Below are 23371 nucleotides of genomic sequence, written 5' to 3' on the forward strand. Positions count from 1 at the left end.
CAGTCATTCGGCGTCCCAACAGAACGCGATCCGCCGATGTGACTCATGGTCTCGCGTACCTGCTCTAGTTTCCTGCTTCAGCAGGAATCCTGACTTATTCAACCCCGCTTTACTTGTTTTCCAAATAATTATTTTTGGGGGGGCTTACAGGATGGCTGAAGGTTCCTATAATCTACTTCCATAAAGTCATGCTCCTCTCTTAGCAATCCAAACTTCATCTCATTGCCCTCAGTACAAAATGAAAACACTCAAGGACCTCGAGAAACATAACCATGCATCTATCTGTAGTCGCATTAATTTCTGCAGCAGCGTCTTAATTAAAACCAGGGAGATGCAGCACACCAGTTCTAAAGTCATTCCATCTGGCAGCACAGCTTACGAACCTCAAACACTGTTGGTTCGTAAGTTTCTGATAGGTCCAGCACCTCGACGCATTGAACATCTGCTATCGTATCATCCTTCTGGTTCATTCGGTCCTCTGGTTCTGTTCTATGGCAGTAAAAGGGTAAAGACATTACCCAGAAAGACTTAACGTTTCTGTTGGGATATGGGGCACTTCCAGCTACCCCGCTGCCAAAATGTACTACAGGCTACAAATGAAACCTTTATTTAATCACTACCTTTGAAACGCCACAAGGGCAACGTGACTTTAAAGCTATTGTTCACCCTCATGCCAAGCTTTCCTTGTCGCATCATTTAGCAGTCGCCATTAACTCAGCTATTCCTGCAGGCTATTCGAACATCAGGTCCCTCACCTGGGCATGGCGCACCGTAACTAAATTCTGCACAGCTCTGAAACCTTCTGACAGGGTCCTAACCTTCACTATTTGTTCAATCATCTTGCCATTTAAGTGTCAGCTCCCTGGCACTTCAACGGCGACATTTTCTATAAGAACTATGAAGTTCTATTGGGGAATCAATATTTAGATTAAGACTTTCCTTTTGCCTTTGTTCAGGTTATGTACTTCCTTCTAAAGCTCTTTGAACTGCCTAGTTGCCAGAAATGTGATTTATAAATAAAAATGTCCTTTCTTGATGAACAATGGGTAAAAACGTAATTTAAATCCATCACATAATGTAGCTTAACTCAGCAGGTGTTGGTTCACCATACCATTCTAGTAAATTAGTTCCAGAATGCTCAGAGACATCGCAGGTCCTGCATCTATGACTCTCTCACACCATGCTTTTAAATCATTGAGCTTGGCTCTCAATGCCTACGTTCCTCTCTCCTGAAGTCCCCTCAGCTCTGCCTTGTCCTTAAATTTCTTAAAAATTCAAGATTTATGTTCATTCCCGTTGGCCATTTCCAGGCCTCATATTGAGATCACGGGCAGCCTGGACTGCCCCTCAATGTTCAGTCATAACTCCCTTTCATCAACCCAGCCACTGGTCATCAGCAGCATCCTCCTCTGGTATTCTCTTTTCTCAGACCCAAAGGCCCCATTTTCACCGCTCTCAGGCAAAAGGTAATAACATAACAAATGACGTGTGGTAGAGTGTTTCAGCAATTCTAACTCCTTTTTGTCAAGAAAGACAGCTGTGCTGGCTCCGTTGTCCGGCCAACTTTCTAACTGGTGCTTTTCCTCCATGTGTTTCTCTCTAGTGTCAGTCTTGCCATGTTAGCCTTGGCAAAAATTCAAGCTGGGAGACTCTTCAGCCTGCTGGCATCATCAATCATCATCCATCTGCTTCAGCTGCACTGCGACACTCCTCCTCCCCGTCTCCACCCTCATCCTCCCAGGCATCTTCCAGATTCCTTCCAGCCTCCTTCCTCCCCAGGCTCCATTCAACCACCAGTGCCCGAGCCCGGGCACTGGCCGTCCGTCCGTCCATCCATTTTCTTCCGCTTTATCAGCGATCTGTGTCCGGGCGAACAAATGTCAAGTCCAAAGTTGGCAAAAATTCAAGCTGGGAGACTCTTCAGCCAGCCGGCATCATCAATCATCATCCATCTGCTTCAGCTGCGCTGCGACCCTCCTGCTCCCCGTCTCCACGGGGAGGAGGAGGGCCGCATCCGACCTGGCATCTTCCAGACTCCCTCCAGCCTTCTTCCTCCCCAGGCTCCATTCAACCACCAGTGCCCGAGCCCGGGCACTGGTCCGTCCGTCCGTCCGCCCATCATCCATCCATTTTCTTCCGCTTTATCAGCAACCCGTGTCCGGGTGAACAAATGCCAAGTCCAAAGTTGGCAAAAATTCAAGCTGGGAGACTCTCTTCTGCCTGCCGGCATCATCAATCATCATCCATCTGCTGATACCGGGAGGACCCTCCTCCTCTCGTTTCCACCCTCATCCTCCCAGGGATCTTCCAGACTCACTCCAGCCTCCTTCCTCCCCAGGCTCCGCTCAACCACCAGTGCCCGAGCCCGGGCACTGGTCGTCCATCTGTCTGTCCATCAATTTTGCTTCAGCTGCGCTGCGACCCTCCTACTCCCCCAGTCTCCACGGGGAGGAGGAGGAGGGTCACATCCTCCCGGGCATCTTCCGGACTCCCTCGAGCCTCCTTCCTCCCCAGGCTCCATTTTCCACCAGTGCCCGAGCCCGGGCACTGGTCGTCCGTCCGTCCATCATCGATCCATTTTCTTCCGCTTTATCAGCGACCCATGTCCGGGCGAAGGAATGCCAAGTCCAAAGTTGTCTTTCATCATTAGTGTCTTTGTTCTGTGCTATGTCTGGTCCCTCATCCAAGTTCACGGTGACGTTCGTCTTCTGCCGGTGTCCGAGTGCCAAAGCACTTCAGGTCAATAAAACTTTCTTACTGGTGTTTTTCTCTGTGATTTATATAAATCACTAGATTAATTATTTATTCGGACTTGAAAATAATCTTAATGTAGAGTCCCAGAAAGATCTGATGCGACTGGGTTTTTTGGCTGGTTTTACTATTTTGTCTTTGCAAATTGAAATGAATGCCTCCTCTACCACTGAACTGTTGAAACTCAACATTAAGAGAATATCTTTTTTTGAGCAGCCCATTTTTTTGGAGGCTGCTCTCAGTATGTCCTTGGTGAGATTGTTCAGATTCCTTTGAATGTCCTTCAGATCTTGTCCCTCTACCTCTGCACAGATTTTCTCAGAGAACCTCTCTACGATGGCTTGGAGATCTTCATACTTGCATGGTAACCTTGATTTTGGGATGACCTTGATAAGAACTGCATTAACAAGCAGCATGATGGATGATTTCTTCTCATTTTTCTTTGCGTCTGGCAGCAGTTTAGCAACCTTTGCGGCAACCACTGGCTTCTGCTTTGCATCAACTTTGTTCTTCTTTTGTGCAGCAGGATCTCCGGCTGCTCCTCTTCCCATTGAAGAGGAGCAGCTCTCCACTGGGCTCTCCACTGGGAGAGCTGCTCCCATTACAGCCTCAGATGACTTCAGTTCCTCCTTCTCTGGGACTGGCAGCGGTTCATCAACCTTTGAGGTAACGACTGACTCCTGCTCTGCATCAACTGACTCTCTGTCTTTTGAGTGGGTCGATTCCTCTGAACTTGAATCTTCCACGGTTGAAATTGTTGATTCTTCATCCTCTGAAGCCAGTGAGACTGTACTGCATAGTTCTGTGTTGTCATTTTCAAGGTCTTCCATTTTGATTGCAGCAGGTTCGTTCGTCTGTTGTTCAATAGGAAGAGGAGAAGCTCCATCTCCAGCTGCTCCTCTTGCCATTGGAGCCTGAGATGACTGCTGCTCCTCTTCTCTGCAACTGGCAGTGGTTCAGCAACCTTTGTGGTAACCACTGCCTCCTGCTCTGCATCACCTAATTCTCTGCCTGTGGACTGCGTTGATTCCTCTGAAATGAAGTTTTCCACTGTTGGAACTGTGGTTTCTTCCTCCCCTGGTGCCGCTGAAACTGTACTGCCTTGTTCTTTGTTGTCATTTTCAAGATCCTCCATTTGGATTCCATTTGCTTTGTTCTTCAGTTGTGCAATGGGAAGAGGGGCAGCTCCATCTCTAGACTGTGGGTTTTCAGTTGGTGGAAGATCATCCAGTGAGTCTCCTGGGTTCTCTAAATGGTGTTGGTCAGAGATTGACTTTTTCACTTCCCTGACCTTTGGCAGCACCTCAACAATGAAGTCTTCCTTCATTTTCAGATTTGACTCCTCTTCCTTCATCATAACTTTGGTGGCTGTTGTCAGATCTGAAAACTCCTCAGAAATAAATTCATCCACCATCTTTATGTCTGATTCCCTTTCCTGAGAGATCAAATCATTTTCATGTGTGGCCTTTGAAAGTTCCTCCAAAATGAATTCATCCACCATCTTCAAGTCTGACTCTTGATTTTCAGAAACCAGATTTCTGTCATTCTCCAGGATGTCTGATTCCAGGTTTCCTCTATTCTTTGGAGTTTTGGTGGTGTTGTCCTCCTCAGTTTGGAAATGACCAACATCCGAGGTGGCACCTGGGTGGTCTTCTCTCTGTTGCTGTTCTTTTGCAGCTTTTCGTTCTCTCTGATAATGTTCTTCACAGCAACACGCTAGCAATTCCTCTATCAGCTGGAAAGCAAGTGGAAGGATTGCATCCACTGCGTCCGACCAAGACTTGTGGCCGGCCACAGATGTTGCTGGATCTTGCGTGGAGTAGACGGATTTCAACAGTTCTTTGACATATGTAATGAAGTAGTCATTGAAACAGTCAAAACTCTTGGGATGAACCTTCCCCGTAATCTGAAGACTGTCTGCAAATGTTGTTAGCAGGACATTTCCCAAGATCGCGTCCACATCTTGGAATCTGAAGTCCTTCTCAGGGATATTGCAGAGAATGAAGGAGCCACATTCATTCAATAAGTTTAAAAGCAGCTCCTTCAAGGAGGACTTGGTGTTGCAATCAGGATTCCCCATGGCTAATTCCAGGGTCTGATCCGATGAAATGGACCTAAAAAACTCTTCAATCAACGGTGCGATCATCTCCCCAGGAAAAACCGGGAGCGCACAAGGCTTTGGATTCTCTAAGTGGCTCATGGCTTCTTGGATTTGCAATGGATACTAAAGCAAACTCTCGGATACTTGAAGAACTATTTAGCTAAAACCGCAAACTATCTCAATCTCTCACCAAACTCCAGCTCTCTCTCAACGAATGTAACAGACTTGTTGCATAAAAACCCCAGAAAGCTCTGTGACGTCATCAATGACCAGATTCTCTTAGCAACCGTTGCTAGGTGAGTCACCAGCTGTGTAGAGAAATAATGTCTAATTTTAAGGAACAAATTAAAAGTGAAGACAAAGTGAAAGTTTCCTTGTTTTAGAGGCTCTGAGGCTGAGAAGTATTCCTCCACTCACTAAATGCTTCCACTCTCCATGTTGTGGTGAGAAAAAGTGATTTAATTGTGAACTTCCTGCAACTATATTTACTGTTTACTGTTTATTCACATAAAGTCTAAATGTGTATTAACAAGAGGTCTCACTGTAACATTGTTTTTTATTCATCATGACCAGAAATTTGACTCCAGTAAGATTAACAACTCTTCAAAAATATTAAAAAGTGAAGCAAAACTATTCTTAAAACCATATTTTTTCTAAAGTTACTGAAATTGAAATTGAAAAATTGTAACACAAATAAAGACTTGAGAACATCAATCTGGGTATAATTAGTGATATTTATATATATTGATATGGGTTTTATGCTTTCATTGATTTTTCCCTACAAATAGGAGGGGAAAAAAGGATTTAATATTTTTATTTTGAAAATTCCAGAGTCAACTGTTTCCTGTGAACTGTGCGTCAAAGGGCAGCTTTACAAACCTGCGCACTGTAAGCGACGTAAAAGAGAAAGAAAGGACAACGTAATGCAACGTCAACCTAAAACTAAGGGAAACTCTCAAGGAAGTTATGGCATTTTACTGTCATTGGATAAATATTATATGTAAAATCTGAAGGATCTTTTTATTTGGAGACATACTCTTAATTTTATTTTATTTTATGTAAAAAAATCTCAGGATGATATAAGTTTAAATAGACTAATGTGTCTTGGGAAAGCCCAGATGATGATGATACATACCATTGCTTATATTAGACCGGAGTTTCTGCAAATTTTAAAGTCGAAAGAGAAATTTCCCCTCTAGCTTAATAAAACTGGAACTTTTTGAAAACAAACAAACAAAAAAAGACAACCTGTAAACTTATATATCTGAAATATAATATAAAACACGAGATCCCTAAAAAAGGGCTAGTTCTTTCAATGTCATTCTGTTGTGTAAATTCAATGCGATAAGTTTTTCACCGTTTTTATTAGAGATTCATTTTAAAATATCTGTTTGTTCTTAAGCATTTTAGTCAAAATTATGAGGCATTATTGTGGACGGTCCAAAGAGTAACTTGTATTGTGCGTGTTATATCAAAAAATATACGCTTACTGTTATTTGATTTAAAAAAATGTATAGTTTATCACGCAAACTTTAAAAAGAAAATGCTGACTTTGCCCGTTTTTGTATAATGCCTTTATTGTGAAAGTTAATCCTCTCCACTTCCGGTGGGTCATTGTTGAAGCTAACTTTGGTTTTTCTCTGTTTACGTATGAATCATCTTTTCCAAGATGGCGATGCACCTGTTTCTCTGGCGATGATCCTCTTCATTTTTGCGCAGTTTTTATAAAATAACCACCGGAAACACGTTGTCGACAAACCGACTGTGGGTGAGGGAAACTCTGAAGTCGCCAGAATGTCCACGGAGGAGCTATCCGCTTCGGATAGCGAGACTGTGTTCGCCAGCGCCGGGGAGCGATGGGCACCGGTAGGCGCCGTGGCCAGCCCCGAGGAGGAGAGCGGCGGCCGGCCGAGGCAGAGAGGCTCGTCGTCGGCCACCGATGAGGAGATGGCCGCCCGGCTGATGAAGCTGGAAGAGGAGCAGGACTTGTTGAATTCGTCTCTTTTAGCGCTAACGTCGCACTTCGCACAGGTTCAGTTCCGACTGAAGCAGATAGTTCACGCTCAGAGCGAGGAGAAGGAGAGGATGCTGGCCGAGCTGGAGGAGTTCGCCTTCCGCGGCTGCCCGCACGTCGTGGGCTGCCGAGCCCAGGACGCCAAGCAGCTGGAGAACTCGGTGAGACTTCCGTTTAATTCTACTTCAGAAGCACATTTAATAACATAAGAGTATTGTTTCTGGAGTGGTTAGGCTTGTCAGGGGGAAGGTAAACACTCAAAGAATATATTTAACAGAAAAGGAAGCATTTAATATATAATCGGTGTTAAAACAAAAATAAATTAACTGTCTATCTCTAAATGAAAATTTGAACAAAAAGGGAGTGGAGGGGAATCTGAAATGTTGAAATTAATCTCAGAATTAAAAAAAAAAATACTTCGAAATTTCAAAATTTGACAAGTCAAAGAAATTGCTAGAAAAAAAATCAACGTCATAAATCTTCTTGACAAAAAATAAGAATATTTTTTAGTTTAAAATTAAAAAAAAAAGCTATAAAAACAATGACATATTTAGATTAATCTCAGAAGTCTTCTAGGAATAAACTGGAATACATTTGAAAATAAAAAAATTGAAGTTAATATCAGAAATGTTCATCTTTGTTTTCAAAAAAAGGACATTTCTGACTTTTAAAAGTCATAACCTTGTCAGAAAAACCAAATAAATTGATACTACACCAGGTGTTTCTGTTTTTATTAAGCCCAAATATAATCTTTGTTTGTGTTTTATATCTTGCACACAACTAAGTTCAGACAAAAAAATCTGTTTTTCTGGGAAAAGCTAAGAACTTAAACCATTTTTGCTTTCAAAGCTCACACTAGGGTGCAATGTTTTGTTTGGTAGGAAACGTAAAGCATAAAGTCATGTTTTTAGACACAAAGGCTTATGCCACAAATTTGCCGGTGCTGCTCATTTTAGTATTTGGGAATCTGTCAAAGTCAGATTGATCGGTGCATCTATCCTTAATGCAAGCTTTAATTTTGGTTGCAAGTGTTTTTTTCTGCTAATACAGATGCATAATTACCATCGTGTTTCCAGATCTCTGGTGGAAATGTTGCCTCGTTGAAACCTCCTTCAGCAGCAGATCACTGTCTGCTTTAAAAACAGCTGCTTTGTTCCACTGCTTTTCCCACTGATGGGGATTTTCAGCTTGTTGTGTTTCATTTAAAAGCCTCTTTTGTTTCTTTTGTCACATGCTTCATTTGCAGGAAGATCTGGTGAGTAAATCTTGCGTAAACATTGCGCCAAAAGCAGCTTCTGAGAGGCGTGTGTGTGGCTGATTTATAATAGGTGTGTGTTTGTCCTGTCAGAGCGAGAGGGAGAAGCGGGAGCGACTGGAGGCGCAGAGGGAAAAACAAAAAGATCTCATCATCCAGCTGAAGACGCAGCTGGACGATCTGGAGCGCTTCGCCTATCAGGAGGGCAGCTACGACTCGCTGCCGCAGTCCGTTGTCATGGAGAGGCAGAAGGTGTGGAAATGCAAACATGCGTCACGTCTCACATCATAAAATCCACAGGTTGTACTTCCACTTTTAAACATCAGGCGTATTAAGTCCAACATCTAAAACATTCAGATTAGAGATGCAAACAATTAATTAACCAATCAACAAATTTTTATTCGTGGTTTATTAGATTAAAATGATCTACTAATCTTCAACTAATAACATCCACTTAGATCTTCTTTAGTGTTGTAGTTTGGCTGCCATCCAGCAGAGGGCGCTGCTGGTCAGGAGCCTTTGATACAGACACAAAAATGGTGGCAAAGAGAAACTGTCCAACTTAGCAAAAATTTGGGCATTTCTGACTTTCAGCTGTTAGAAATTTCTACATTTTTTTCTACAAAATTTCTGAGTATTTTCTTGCACATTTTCAACTTTTTGTACAAAATGTTTGAGATTGATCTCAAAATTTATTTTTTCTCATAAATTTTTGTTTTTTGAACTTTTTTTCTACAGTGAAGGTAATTCTCACATATTTGATTCTTTATTTAACAACCCAGTTGGTCCTTGTTTTTATATTTTATGAATATCCCAAAAATTAACATGAGAAAAACACACATTTTCTATTTATTCAGTCAGTATTTAATACAAAATAATGTTAAAATTAGATGTGTTTTTTTATTTTGTATGTTCTGAAACATTTAGCGCTTTTTTGTTACGGAAAGAGAAAATGGCCGCTTTAGTCAATAAGATCAATCAACTTTAGATTAACTCATTAATTGATTACTTTTATCACAGATATGCTCTGCGACCAATAAGAAATCTTGTGCAGAGTTGAAGTTATATTTAGACAAATACGAGGTTTTTGTTTGGCTTTCCCAGAAGCAACGCCACTTTCCGTGTTTACATACCTCAGTGTCACATTCAAGGAAGTCACGAATAAACAGCTTCTGGAATTCTCTGATTAGTTTGGTGAGAATCGACCAGGAATTGTTTTAGATCAGGAAATGTTGAGATGACGGGAACTGGGTGAGGTTTCTTTACCATTGTTTGTTTGATTGGAACAGTGATCCCAGCTCCTAAATTAGTTTAAAAATTATTAATCTGTTGTGAAAGGACAGTAAATTTCTCAAAATTCCTTCAGTTTCCAGTTTTTTTTTCTTTTTCTCCCAAAATAGATTATTTTATGATGCTAATGGCTTTTATTGATAATTATCAGGCAGAAAGAAAAACACAGCAACGGTCTCTACTTCCAGTTTTATTAGTTTTGTGTTTTCAGTTTGATATTAAATGTTAATTACATGTCTGTCATTACCAAAATGGTTTAATAGGACTATTTTACAAAAATGTAAACATTTTTACTATACTGTACTGTTTACTTTTAGTTGAGTCATTTCATTATAAAATAATGCTACTCTAAATTTCTGGATTTTCTACCCAGTGAATAAAAAAACAAACATGTTTTAACCAAAAATTCACCAGACAGAGACACACCTGCAGTTTTTGTTGAAGTCTCATAATTTTTATAACAAACTGATTTGAATTTTTTTTTTATGAATTATTGTCATTTTGGTCCCTAAAATACAAAAATTTCCACTTAGTTTCATATTGTGATCTGACTGATGATGCCATTTCTAAATAATTTGATCAGTTACTCAGGACTTAATGAGATTTTTTCCCAAATACGTTTTACTCTTACTTGAGTAAAAATATGTTGCAGTAGTATTACTCTCACCTGCATGTAGTTTTTTACTCTGCTCACCTCGTCCTCATATTAACCTGAACTCAAAGTTCATATAACTAGAAGCTGTCAAACAAGATGGCTGCCTTGGCTGTGTGTCCGAACTATGGAAGCTGAAATCCAGATGTTTCAAAAATTAGATCTTTAAAAAGCCAAAAATAATATTAGAATTGATGTAACGCCCTGGTTTTAGTTTCTTTGGTTTTCTGACCAAACCTTGATGGAAATTCCCCCAGAGTGATTTTCATGCTGTGTTTTACCTTCAGCCTGTTTCTGTTTCCAGGTCATCATCGACGAGTTGATAAAGAAGCTGGACGTGAATCTGAATGAGGACATCGGGAACTTGTCCCCGGAGGAGCTGAGACAGCGGGTGGACGCCGCCATCGCTCAAATCGTGAACCCGGCCCGAGTGAAGGAGCAGCTGGTGGAGCAGCTGAAGACCCAGATCAGGGACCTGGAGATGTTCATTAACTTCATACAGGGTACGCAGGACACACACGTGTTCATTCTGGGTTTTATTCATGTTAGATTGTCTCTTTTTTTAATCATAATTTTGCCTTTTCTTATTTAAAGATGAGGTGGGGAACCCTCTTCTGTCAGATGGGGGGCGGAGTCAGCAGCCGGAAGCAGGAGGAGCCAATGGCAGAGCTGCAGGGATGAAGAAGAAAGGTCAGCTAATTACAGATAATCAGAGAGTTCGTCCATCCTTAGAGGATCTTAAAATGTATTTAATTCACAAAAAAAGAATAAAATTTTACTTAAATAGGTTAATCACAGGTCTTACATTTTGTTGGGCAGGACGTTTCAATCCAGGATATTCCATGTAATTATTTGTTTTGTTTTTCTCCTGGGACTACGCTAACTAGCCACTAATAATAAATTATATATATATAATATATATATATATATATATATATATATATATATATTTGCAGAGTCCCAGTTCTCTGCTGGTTTCATTAAGCTGCCTCTCCCTGTATTTCTGCCCCCCACAGTGGACCCGGTCCAGGCTGAGCGGATGCGGGCCACGGGCCTGCAGCTCATCCAGAAGGCTCTGGCCGTGCTGCAGATCTTCGCTGCCAGTCAGTTCGGCTGCTCGGCCGGCCACGTCCCCCAGAACTTTTGGCCCCAGGACTGTCCTGGCCGGGACTACGGCCCCCTGCTGCAGCGCCTGGAGGCGGCCGTGGAAAAGGTCCGGGTCCTGGGCTCGCGGCGCCATCCCTCCGTGGAGCACGTGGTGAGCTACAGCGGCGGGGCGGCGGCGGCGCTGGGGGCCCGGGACGAGCTGACGACGGCGGTGAGGAAGGAGCTGGCGGTGGCGCTGAAGGACCTGCTGGCCCACGGCCTGTTCTGCCCCTCGCAGACCATGAGCCTGGTGCTGGCGCCCATCTCCTGCCTGCTGCCCTACCGCCCTGCTCCGCTCGCCATGCACCCCTGGGAACTCTTCGTCAAGTACTACGAGTCCAAAAACGGGAAGGCGTTCGTGGAATCGCCGGCCCGAAAGCTGTCACAGTCCTTCAGCCTGAAGGTAGACGGCGGCCCGGGGACGGTGACGCCCAAACACTCGCTGCTGTGGGCCGTCCACTCGGTGCTGAAGGAGCACGGCCGCTACAAGCGCGGGCCAGACTCGGAGCTCAAAGCGCTGGTGTGCATGGCGCTGAATGAGCAGCGTCTGGTTTCCTGGATCAACCTGCTTTGCAAGTCGTCCACTCTGATCTTGCCGCACTACCAGAGCTGGAGCTACATGGCCCAGACGGGCTTCGAGGGCGCCCTGCGCATCCTGGGCCGCATCAGCCACCTGCGCTTCAACCTGCCGGTGGACCTGGCCGTGCGGCAACTCAAGAACATCAAGGACGCCTTCTGACGAGGCGCTCTGCGCCGCCGTTCACTGCAAAAACACAAAGTCTGACCAAGAGTTTGGTTTCTGTTCCACATGTCTCATTATGTTTAAAATAAGACAAAACTAAATTACAACTAACAATTCAGCAAGAAATTCCAACTTGTTTTAAGTCAGTACTTATCAGTATTGACATAAATAACTCGCTGGCAGATTATCTCAGTTATGACTTAGGGAAAAATGTCTTGTCAAGGCAACTAGTACTTTGTCAAGGCAACTAGTACTTTTTATCACTATTCAAGAAATTTCTATATCTTGCTGAAAAGTTAGTTTTGTCTTATTTCAAGTGTACTAAGTATTTTTGCAGTGTACTCCATCCTGTTAAAGGTTGTTTACATGTGCATAAATGTGTCAGCCTGCTTCTCCTCTAAACATGCCTTACGCTGCAAAAACACAAAGTGTCTGTCATCAAGTATTTTTGTTTGGTTGCTGTTTCAAATGTCTCATTATGTTCAAAATAAGACAAAACCAACTCACAAGTAACATTTCAGCATGAAATACCAGCTTGTTTTAAGTCAGTAATTACTCCATGTCGATAAAAATCATTGCTTCACTTTTAACATGGGGAGGAATATCTTGTTGCCATGGAAATGTGTATCTTTTATCAATATTCAATCACTATTTACTGAAAAAAAGCTCCTATATCTTGCTGAAAAGTTGCTTGTGAGTTAATTTTATCTTCTTTTAAGTGTACTAAGAAAATAGACAAAAATACCTAAGATTTTGTGTTTTTGCAGTGTAGCGTCACCTGCGATGACCTCACCTTTAGCCTTCAGCCTAACGCCAACGTCTTTGTGACCTTTGCTCAGCAGCTTCTTCCTCTGCTGGACCTGATGGCGCTCTAACCTATGCAGCAAATATCCTGAGGAGACATGCACTCCAAAAACATTTTTTGTGTTTTTGCAGTGTATGTAGATGGTGTTAGTGAAGGAAGAAGAGCAGAAACATTTTTGATAAACTCTAGTTCTTGTTTAATAATGATGTTACGCAAACAGGAAGCCTCTGTGTAGCAAAAATCACCAAAATAAAAGCTCTGTGTGTGTGTGGGTGGCGTTGCTGTGATCGTGCAGCTTTTTGGTCAAATGAACCACTGATTGTGTTCCTGTGTTTCTGTTCTGACTGTTTTTTCCTTGACTGAGCTGCTGCTAATGACCATTTTTATTTCGGATTTTATTTTAGTGTCAATGAACAGAAAATTATGTCCGTAAAAACCTGAATGTATGAACCGTAGATGCTACTAAACTGACGTTTGTATTTTTGTTGTTTATTTTGTTCATGTGTTTGACTCAAACATTCAGTTGTAGAGCACTTTTCCAAACTTCAGTTGTGTTTTGGGTATATTTACTGCACACTTTTTGTTTTTGTTTATGTTTAGATGTTTATTTATTAGATAAATTGCTTTAAACACTTAAAAGTGTCTGCTGTTCTGGAACTAGCAGTTCAACCTGGGAGCATCATTGAAAACAACTATTGCTATATTTATTTAATTTAAGATGGTGTATGGGAACATATGAATTGTTATTTTTGGTTTTATTATATTTAATGTAAACCTGCAGTTGTAAAATAATAATAAACCAAGTAAAAAGAAGCTTATTTTTTAAATCTTTGTTTCGTTCCTCTGCAACCTCCAGGGGGCGTCACATTTCCTCATCTATCCATCTTTCTACCTATCTATGCATTGTATTTCAATGTGTACTTAATAAAGTATCCCAATCTTCAAATATTATATTTCACTCACGTGTTTCACTTTGCAATGCAACATTGATACATTTTATTTTTAAAATTTTGGCTATTTCCATGTTGTTGGGAAATACAAAATATTAAGTAAACATATAATATGTTCAATATTATTAAATCAACTGTAAAATAAAGAAGGGTGGGAAGTTTCTCCTAAATCCGTAATAGGTCCGTACTTATTTAAAGTCTGTACTTTAAAATGTTACAATTTTAAACATTTATATTTGAAATGTAAAAATTTTATTTACATTTTACATTTAGATGTTTAGAAATATATGCATATATATTTTTTTTCCTAAAAAGATAATCCAAATATTTCCAAATTAAAATGATTCAGGAAGTGACGTACTTCGCGTTTGCCCTCTGGACTTCCTTTTCCTGTTAGCGGCGGCCGTAGAGAAGCATCAGTGAGTGAATTTTCCCTCAAAATAATCCACATCCATCGGGTTTAATCTGGGTTAATTTGTTCTCTTTATCACCGTATATCACAGATTACACTCCATAGTGTAAAAGTCGACCTGATATTTAGTGAGTTTATGTTTGATTAAAGATTAAAATTAGCTGTTTTGCTGCGGTGGTATCTCTTCCCCAGCGCACTTTCCAACATGGCAGCCTTCTTAGGGCTAAAGCTGCACCTTAGTTTTAGTGCCGTAATGTATAATTATTTTAACGTATTCTGATTTTATGTGGATGTGTTCTTTGTCAAGCAACTCACCTAACTTTAGAAACATCCAAAGTGATTAACAGAGTGAATATTACGTACATAAACACGCTTGTTTGATAGCTTGCAGTTAGCTAAATGCTAACTAGCCTGGCTGTCCGGGAGCAGCAGCAAGGCGATAATAAAATCCGATTATTCTGAGTTTGCCTCGATTTTAACAGATTTACTGCTTTATGACAGGAATGGGCAAGTTTATGAAGCCAGGGAAGGTGGTGATGGTCCTGGCAGGACGCTACGCCGGGCGCAAAGCTGTCATCGTCAAGGTACAAACCGGACTGAAACTCCTGCAGTTTAATAAAATCATATTTATACAAAATGCAGAGACTGGGTTCATAGTTCTCATCTTTACAAGATTAAGAAGAGTCTAAAAATTTGGCTGAAATGCTAGTCTAGTTAAAAAGTGTATTGTGTGGATATGAATGAATCAACAGCAAGTAAATCAACAATTACATAAAAAAGACTAATTTATTCTCAATATCAGTAATAGTCTGTCTGGTTCAGATTGTTTGAGCTGCTGATTTGATACATTTTATAAACATTTTAAAAATTAAACCAAACTGACTTTTAGAAGAATATTGTAGTGTGAAATTGATCTTTTAACACTAATGACAGTTTGGAGGGTTAATGTTCTCCGCTATCCTTATTTTTTGTTTTACCAGGTGCTTTACGAGGTAAGCCAGATGTTTATTTGACAGTAAGTGGTTTGTTATTCTCTTGGCAGAATATTGACGACGGCACCACCGACCGTCCCTACAGCCACGCTCTGGTCGCCGGCATCGACCGCTACCCCCGTAAGGTGACCACCGTCATGGGCAAGAAGAAGATCGCCAAAAGATCCAAGATCAAGGCTTTTGTCAAAGTTTTCAACTACAACCACCTCATGCCCACCAGGTCAGAAACTCAACTCTTCCTTTCTCCAGTTCATTGAATGCATCTTAACCACGACTTTACACTGTCGACAGTCCTGTTCATTTGTCTTTCATATAAAAATAAAAGACATAAGTTTTTACAATGTACTTTGGGGTAATTTTTAACTCCTTCCTTGTCTGTTGAAATCAGAACTGCTACCTGATTGGTGCATCTCCAATTGGACTCTTGTCTGGTTCATTGTTCCACCAAACTTTCCACCCAAAGAGCAAATCAGCTCATGATTCTGATTTGCTTTCCTCCTTTTTAGGGTTGAAACAATTAATTGTGATTAATTGATTATTGAAATGACTGTCAAATAATTTAGTAATCAGTTAATCTTTAACAAGAGTATACAGACCTTAAAAAAAAGGCCACTGTTCAAAAAATAAAACATACATGCTGCATTTTAGACTAACATGTTTTTATGTGTAAATATGGAGTTTTAGCTTCACGTTTACTAAAGGAATGTTTTTATTGTGATTTAGGTGATAAAATGTTTGTTTTATTTAATATGGGAATTGAAATGTTTGGTTTTGCTCCTTCAATGCATTTATAATATTAAAAAAACAAGGTTTTCAGCAGTTAGATGTAAAAATCTGCAAAATGTCATTTTTAAAAAATCTGATTGTCAGAATTAATCATTAGAATTACAGATTAATCACCAGAATAATCGACTAGCTGTCAGAATAATCAAATAATTGTCAGCATTACCAATTGATTACTAATGTAATCATTAGTTGCAGCTGTTCTCCTTGCGAAAAAGTATCTGGTCATTTCACATTTTTTATTTTTTTTATTCTGATGTATTTTTCCGTTTCTTTGCGGAAGAGGTGAACAGAAAATGTTTCGTTGTTCGAACGTCTCTGCTGTAGTTGAACTGTTTCCTCGTCGCCCTCAGATACTCGGTGGATATTCCTCTGGACAAAACCGTCGTCAACAAGGACGTCTTCAGGGATCCTGCTCTCAAACGCAAAGCCAGGCGGGAGGCCAAGGTCAAGTTTGAGGAGAGGTCAGGACACTTTCGCCAGTCAGTTGTTAGTGTTAAACATTAATATGTTGGTTTCTTGCTAAATTTGTCTTTTCTTTCTTTTTCCAGGTACAAGACGGGCAAGAACAAGTGGTTCTTCCAGAAGCTGCGATTCTAATTTCACAAAATAAATGTTTATAAATGGAAATCATTTGGACTCTGGCTTTTTTGGTTGAATTGGAAATTCTGGGTTTTATTTTCTGAAATGAGTCACAAAAACAATTTTAGTGAGTTTAAAGCTTTAAAATATCACATTAAAGCAATAAAACACATTAATGCAGAATTGTGGACCAGCTTAAAACTGTGACCATATAATGTGCTTCATAACTGAATATTTCCCTTTATTATCTTTATTGAATATTTAAGTTCATAACTTTCTATAAGCAAAGAAAATACAAGATATAAAACAGTAAAATTAAATAAATAATACTTCCTATTACAAAAGCTGAAATTAGTTTTTAAGATCAGTTAAATTTTTTATGTACTGTTATTTTTATTGAGTCAATGAAGGTCAATACTGCAGTTAGCTTTAGCGATTTTATTTTTTTGTTGCTAATTATTCTAGTGATTTAGGCAGGAAAATGAAATCAGGTTTAAATAATGAAATATATTCAGGAAGCCCATTCTGCTTTGAAAATTGTTGCAGGTATGTTTTTTTTCTTCCACTGAACTTTCCATAGTAGATTTCCCTGGTGGTTAAAAATAAAAAAAACATTTTTTCATGTAATCAAATTTTCTGAGAATTTTCTGAACCTGAGGTTGATCACGAAGATTTACAGGATTTATTTTATAAAGTGTGATTAACTGATTTTTTAAAATATAAATTATTAAATATTTTTTTCATATTTGTACTGAAACGCGCCTGTAGATGTAGAGCAGGCGTCAAACTCCAGTCCTCAAGGTCCTGCAGTTTTTAGATGAGCCTCGGGTGCAAAACACTGAATGAAGAGGATTAATTGCCCCTTCCTGGTGTAGATAAATCCTCTAGAGCCTTAATGACCTAATTATTCTGTTCAGGTGCAGCAGAGGCTCATCTTTAGTTTGCCTCCTGTGATTCAGTGTGAAGGCAGCGGTTCCTGCTGGTAAAGTGTCGGATTTTCTACAGCCCTGAACGCATCATCCTGCAGCCGGCGGTGCGCCCCCTGCTGGAGATGAACGGTTCCTGCTTGCTGTTGATGAGAACAGAAAGTGAAAGATAGAATCAGTTTCGAGCAGATCGTCGGTGCGAGGTAGGTTAAACCCGAGCTGTTGTTTCTCATAAATACATTAATTTACTTTTATTCAGTCGTTTTGTGATTTGATTTAAAGTTAAGTGGTTAGTCTGAGATTCACTGTAAATCCAAGATTCACTGTTAATCTGAAATTAGGCCTCCAGATTGGCTCCAAAGTTCACCAGACTGGCTGACTGACTGACTGCGCCTTTCTTTGTTTACAGCATGGAAACGTTTTTATAAACCCTCTTTATGTATTGATCTTACTCTGAATGACGGTTTTCAACTGTTTTAATCTGTTAAACATGTAATCTGAATTATTTCAGGTTCCTTTCACCATGTCATCAGACGAGGTGAGATTAAGCCTCTTTACGTCATTGTTTGTCATATAGTCAAACACTTTCCGTTTCCCTTTCAGCCAGATTCAACCTTTCACTGCTTTCCTCGTTTATTCGCTGAACATTTTAATTTAAAACGAAGCATTTATCTCCTGTTTGTGTTCAGATTCTGACTGTCTGTTTGCTCTTGTGTCAGGATTTCTCCCTGGTGACTGAGAAAGATGAAGAAACACTGGAGGGAATCCAGGCTCTAATCAAAGATTACCAGGTGCAAAATACAACTACAACACACATTTACTCTAAGATTAGTGAAAATATGTCAGATAAAGCCATCTTTTCCAGCACAGACTCACACTGACGTATTTAATATCTCTTGATTTGATTGTTTTCTATTTTCTTCCAGCCTCGGTTGTTACGGCTTTAATTTCCAGTTTTAAGAGTTTCCTGACTTTATGTAACTAAAATCAACACATCTTTAGTTCAATGTATTGCCTTTCTCCTTCTCAATTAAATTTAGCTGAAAACGATTACTGGTTTTATCCCAAAGTGGAATAAAATGTTGCAGTAAGTCTTTGCTCAAGTTTCTACTGACTTCCAGTAGCAGTCAGTCTCGCAACGGTTTGAATATTCAGTCTAATTTTAACACAAAGGCGCATGAGCACCATTGTAGACAGAAAGATCATTTCCACCAAATAACTTCTGATTTAATCTCAGAAATTTTTTGTTTGTCATATAATCAAACACTTTCCGTTTCCCTTTCAACCAGATTCAACCTTTCACTGCTTTTCTCGTTTATTCGCTGAACATTTTAATTCTAACCAAATAATCATGAGCTCAAAAAGTCTAAAGTTTGCAAGAAAAAAATCTGAAAAAATGTTTTCTAGAAAAGATGTTTTTTAGCCCAAAATGTCAAAGATGTGTAAAAAGTAAAAATTTGAGATTAATATGAGATATCTTCATGAAAAAACTTGAAAATTTCTGATATTAATCCCAAATTTTGAGTTTTTTGGTATTACCTGTAATGGATTAAGAGTAGTTTAAGCTATTGCCATAAAAGTTGAGTTTATTTGAAGCCTGTCTGCATTGTTTACCTGAAGGTAATCCGATCTGCTCGATGCTAAAGCTAAAACACGTTTAACCTTTTCACAGCTTTCAGATGTACCAAAAAGTGATTGTTGTTGCTGTTTCCCCTTAGAGGAAATACTCTGCGCTCCTGGAGGAGCAGGAGGATTTAAAGGTCTCCATTAAGGAACGACAGGAAATGACCCAAAAGTTCAAGGATCGCACAGAAAAAGTGACGGACGGTCTGAAGAAAGACCAGATTGCCTTCGAAGAACAGATCGCAGCTGAAAAGGTTGGAGTGCTTCTGTCTGCATCACAGCCTGGAAAATAAAAACTTTATTAAGGTGCAAAGGCTTATGGGAAATGACTAAACTTAATGAAACAGTTTATCAGACAGTAATTTGTAGCTGTCATGTAGATAAAACAAAAAAAATTCTGAAATTTTCTAAACAAAACTCGAGTTTAAAGTTGAAAATTGAAGTAGAAAGTTTGACATTATTCTAAAAAACTTTCTATAATAAACATAAAATTTCTGAGTTTCAAACATTTTCTGGAAGTTTTCTACAAAAACAAGAGTTGAGAATTTGTGGGAGAAAAATAATTTTTTTAGATTAATCTCAGAAATTTCTATTTATTTCTAAATTCTGCCATAAAAGCAGTGTTGTTATCAAATATCAATATCAGTCTATTTATACTTTCCAGTAGCTTAAAATTGTAACAATAAGTTATTTTTTATTTTCAACATGGACAAAAATGACAAAAAGATCTGAAATGATATTAAATATGAAGCAGAAGTTTCATGCAGACTGTAAAAAAAGAAAAATGTGTTTCCCCTGAGGAAGTTCATATTTCTATAAGAAGTGAATCAGAGCCTGAACTGAAGAAGAAAGGGTGAAAATTTCACAAACTTTGTATGTTTTATCAAGATTTTATGTGAAATTTTCACCCTAATATTTGTTGTCTGACATCAGGCCAGGTTGGAAGCCCTGCAGCAGGAGGACTGCGAACTCATGGAGGAGCTGCAGAGACTCCAGGCTGAGATCCAGAAGGAAGATTCCCAAAACGCCCAACTGAAGGAGCGAGCGGATGTAGGCGACGCTCCGATTCCCCCGCAGCCCGACGTTCTGAACGTATCTGCTCACGTTGCAGCTTTCCATCGCAGGTTTTCTCCAAGATGCCAGAGAAGAATTTCGTCTTCTCCGGGAAGACGGGAAAGGCCGACGCCGAGGAGGAGTACGAGATGAAGCCGCACATCAGGTATCCGATGGAAGAGGGAACGGCGCTCATCACGTTCGAGGAGGAGGACGGTGAGAAGATGAACGTCGTTAGCGGCTTAAAATTCACGTTTTGCACGTTTTTCTACTTCCGTTTAATTCTCAGATGGTTAGAAGAGACACAAAAGTTCTCAAAAGAAAAATGAAACACCCAGCTGTGTTTTGGCCATAAGTTAATCGGAGAAATGAGCCGTTTCAAAAACCTCCATGTTGTTCAGTCACATTGCAGGTTACCTAGCAACCCAAGCAGAGTTCAGCCCGTTACCTAGCAACCCAAGCAGAGTTCTGCTCCGTTACCTAGCAACCCAAGCAGAGTTCTGCTCTGTTACCTAGCAACCCAAGCAGAGGTCTGCTATGTTTGGTCAGCTGGTTTTACTGTTGTCTGCGCTGTACAATGGCTGCTGGAAAAGACAAGTGTTTTGTTGTTGACTTACCATCCAGAAACCTCTTGTTGCTTTCTTGTTTGTTGTGCAGGAGGCTCCACTTCTGCTTTTCAGAGACATACTGTTGTACAGTTGCACTTCTGTTTTGAGCCATTTTCATGTGGGGTGTTAATGCTCGGTTGTGGGGCGTGGCCAACAGCAGCTTAGTTGGATTTAAAGTGACAGGAGGCCCTAAAACCTCTCATTCTGATGGGACTCGACTGAAATCTGATCATCTAAGAAAGATTTTGTCCAAATAGTGGAAAGAGGATGTTTGTTACACTTTAAAACTTGACTTAAATAGAGATTTTTGTTAAAATGTGATTGCTAGTGGCGGCTAATATTCTGGAGAAGAGGATCCATAAGGTGGATCTGGGAGGAGAGTGCCACATCACGGTGGAGGCCCAGCCGGTTCACCTGCTGATGCCCAGCCTGGTGGAGGTAAAATCCGCCGTCGCGACGACGAATCGAAGCGCTCCCGTTCTTTACCCTCTGACCGCCTCAACCGCAGATCGACACAGACGTCTGTCCTCACCGTGTTTTGGTGTCCAACCTGCCCAAGATGGACACGGAGATGCTGCTGAACAAACTGGAAATCCACTTCTCCAAGTCCAAACATGGAGGCGGCGAGGTGGAGTCCTGCGACTTCCTGCCGGACTCGGGGACGGTGGTCATCGCCTTCGTGAAGGACAAGAGTGAGGACGGATGTTTTCCGCTTTTCTGACTTCACAGCTGGAGAGAAAATGTTAAACTGACTCTTCTTCTGAACTTTCTTCAATCAGTTGCAGAACAGTTGGCACTAACGGAACACCATAAGATCGATTTCAACAAAACAAAGCACACAGTGAGAGTGACGCCTTTCATAAACGGAAAGATCACAAACTTGGAGGTGAGAAAATGTTGGGAAAACACACCTGAAAATAAAAATTAAGGCCAACAAAAATTAAAATAAATTCATAGAATTTTAATTTTAGTGTCAGAATTATTACTTTGCTCACGGAATTGAACACAGACTTTTTGTTCCTTCTGCAGTGGCGCTGATGTTCTTCCGTATTCGCTCTAATTGTTGTCTTGTCTCCCAGACCCGGACCTCCATGTGCCCTCGGACCGTCCTGCTGACGGGAATCCCGGACGTCATGGACCGGGAGACGATGCAGGACATGCTGGAGATCCACTTCCAGAAAAACGGCAACGGCGGCGGCGAGATCGAAGCCTTCCTGTACAACCCGCTCGGCCAGCAGACCCTGGCGCTGTTCGGCAGCGCCGCACCAGAACCTGGAGAGGAGAAGTAGATCCGGCTGCTCCGGACCGAACTGACCGCCGGCAAACATCTGGACTCTGTTTCTGATGGACCTTTAGCCGAACTCTGTTGTTTTGGGAATAATCGGAATGGTGAACGGTGCAGGACTTCATGGTTTGGAAAACTGAAAGTTAATCAAATTTAAATTCCCAGATGAAAAATATTGTAAGTTTATAAACATCTATATTATATTAGAGCTGCAACAGACGACTAATTGATTATTCAATTGGATTTTTACACGATTAATCGGATGAAGAAATGAACACATTTTCATTTAACCATTCAAGCTTTTTTTAAAACAATATTAGAAATACAATAAAACAAGGTGTCCAAACTATGTGCCGGGGGCCATTCGGGGGCCCTTGAAATGCTTGCGTTCGGCCCTGATCACAATCAATGGTGAAAATAAACAAAACGGAAAACAATCGATTTTCTTTGTAATAAGGCAGCAATTGTTTACGGGCTTCATTTTTTAATTGACTGTTGAGCTGGTAGCTTTAGCATTTTTAATTTAATATTTTTGCTTCCCAGAAGTTTAAATTTGTCAGGGAGAAAACTTTGGACCACTGCTTTAAAAATAAAAAATAATCAATTCAACTAAGAAATTAAATATTTTATTGCCTCAGAAGTGATAATGCAGCAGTCCTTTTGTGAACGTTTGATCATTTGAAGCAAAAGATGCGTTAAAATCTCAACCTTTTCTGCTTCACTTAATGTCAGTTGGGCTGATCTGGTGATTAGTTTTTGTTTTAAATGATTTACGTTTGGATTTTTACAGCATTTCAACCAGGTGAAGCTAAAACTGTGCTTTGTTTCGTAAATACTTTTTGGTAAAGTTGAGGTTTAATTACTGCCTTGAATATATTCTTTCAATACTTGGATTTTTTTTTTAATCTGTATACTTCAGTTCGCGACTAATACATTTTTAAGGTAATTGCCAATTATTTAAATCGATTAATCATAACGTTTGTTACATGCAGATATTTGTCTATCAAATTATCATGTGGGAAATCAGACAACTGGAAATACCGTTTTCCTTATTTGATTTTTTTGAAAAAAGTGAATATATTATGACATTTTACTGTGTTTTGTATCATCTGATAAAATCATATTATCTGGGAAAATATATATTTTAATCACTTTAATAAGGTCCATGTAATGTACTCTGGCCAAGGCTGCAAAACCAAATTTATCAACTTAAAATAATCTATTAACGCTGTATTGATGGACGAGTTTATATCAAAATAATACGCGTTAATGTAATTCTGCTTCGTCAGAATATTTACTGTCGCTTAGATTTTGGAAATGGATTTCTGAAATGTAAACAAGAAGGTTTAAGAAGAATATTAAAGTCTGGATCAGCTTGGTTAAATCAGGTTCGGTTGTGTT

At 40.1% G+C, this 23371-nt stretch overlaps 3 protein-coding genes across 3 annotated transcripts; all 3 read left to right on the forward strand.

The window, feature by feature from the left end:
- The first annotated feature begins 6449 nt into the window (after positions 1-6449).
- Positions 6450-12182, forward strand: rundc1 (RUN domain containing 1). The gene is made up of 5 exons (XM_055052212.1): positions 6450-7027; positions 8215-8373; positions 10368-10566; positions 10658-10753; positions 11080-12182. The coding sequence occupies exons 1-5, from the start codon at positions 6647-6649 to the stop codon at positions 11946-11948; spliced, it is 1704 nt and encodes a 567-aa protein (XP_054908187.1). The 5' UTR covers positions 6450-6646; the 3' UTR covers positions 11949-12182.
- Positions 12183-14069: 1887 nt separating this feature from the next.
- On the forward strand, positions 14070-16526 carry rpl27 (ribosomal protein L27). The gene is made up of 5 exons (XM_055052104.1): positions 14070-14125; positions 14620-14702; positions 15161-15330; positions 16247-16357; positions 16445-16526. The coding sequence occupies exons 2-5, from the start codon at positions 14622-14624 to the stop codon at positions 16491-16493; spliced, it is 411 nt and encodes a 136-aa protein (XP_054908079.1). The 5' UTR covers positions 14070-14125; positions 14620-14621; the 3' UTR covers positions 16494-16526.
- A 1025-nt stretch (positions 16527-17551) lies between these two features.
- Positions 17552-23354, forward strand: ifi35 (interferon-induced protein 35). Its single transcript, XM_055051819.1, has 10 exons — positions 17552-17604; positions 17913-17939; positions 18121-18192; positions 19120-19278; positions 19958-20074; positions 20149-20293; positions 21014-21123; positions 21194-21377; positions 21465-21571; positions 21765-23354. The coding sequence occupies exons 2-10, from the start codon at positions 17925-17927 to the stop codon at positions 21972-21974; spliced, it is 1119 nt and encodes a 372-aa protein (XP_054907794.1). The 5' UTR covers positions 17552-17604; positions 17913-17924; the 3' UTR covers positions 21975-23354.
- The last annotated feature ends 17 nt before the right edge of the window (positions 23355-23371 follow it).

Source organism: Poeciliopsis prolifica, unplaced genomic scaffold, assembly GCF_027474105.1.
Source record: "Poeciliopsis prolifica strain line A6 unplaced genomic scaffold, Auburn_PproV2 SCAFFOLD034, whole genome shotgun sequence".
Lineage (NCBI taxonomy): Eukaryota > Metazoa > Chordata > Actinopteri > Cyprinodontiformes > Poeciliidae > Poeciliopsis > Poeciliopsis prolifica.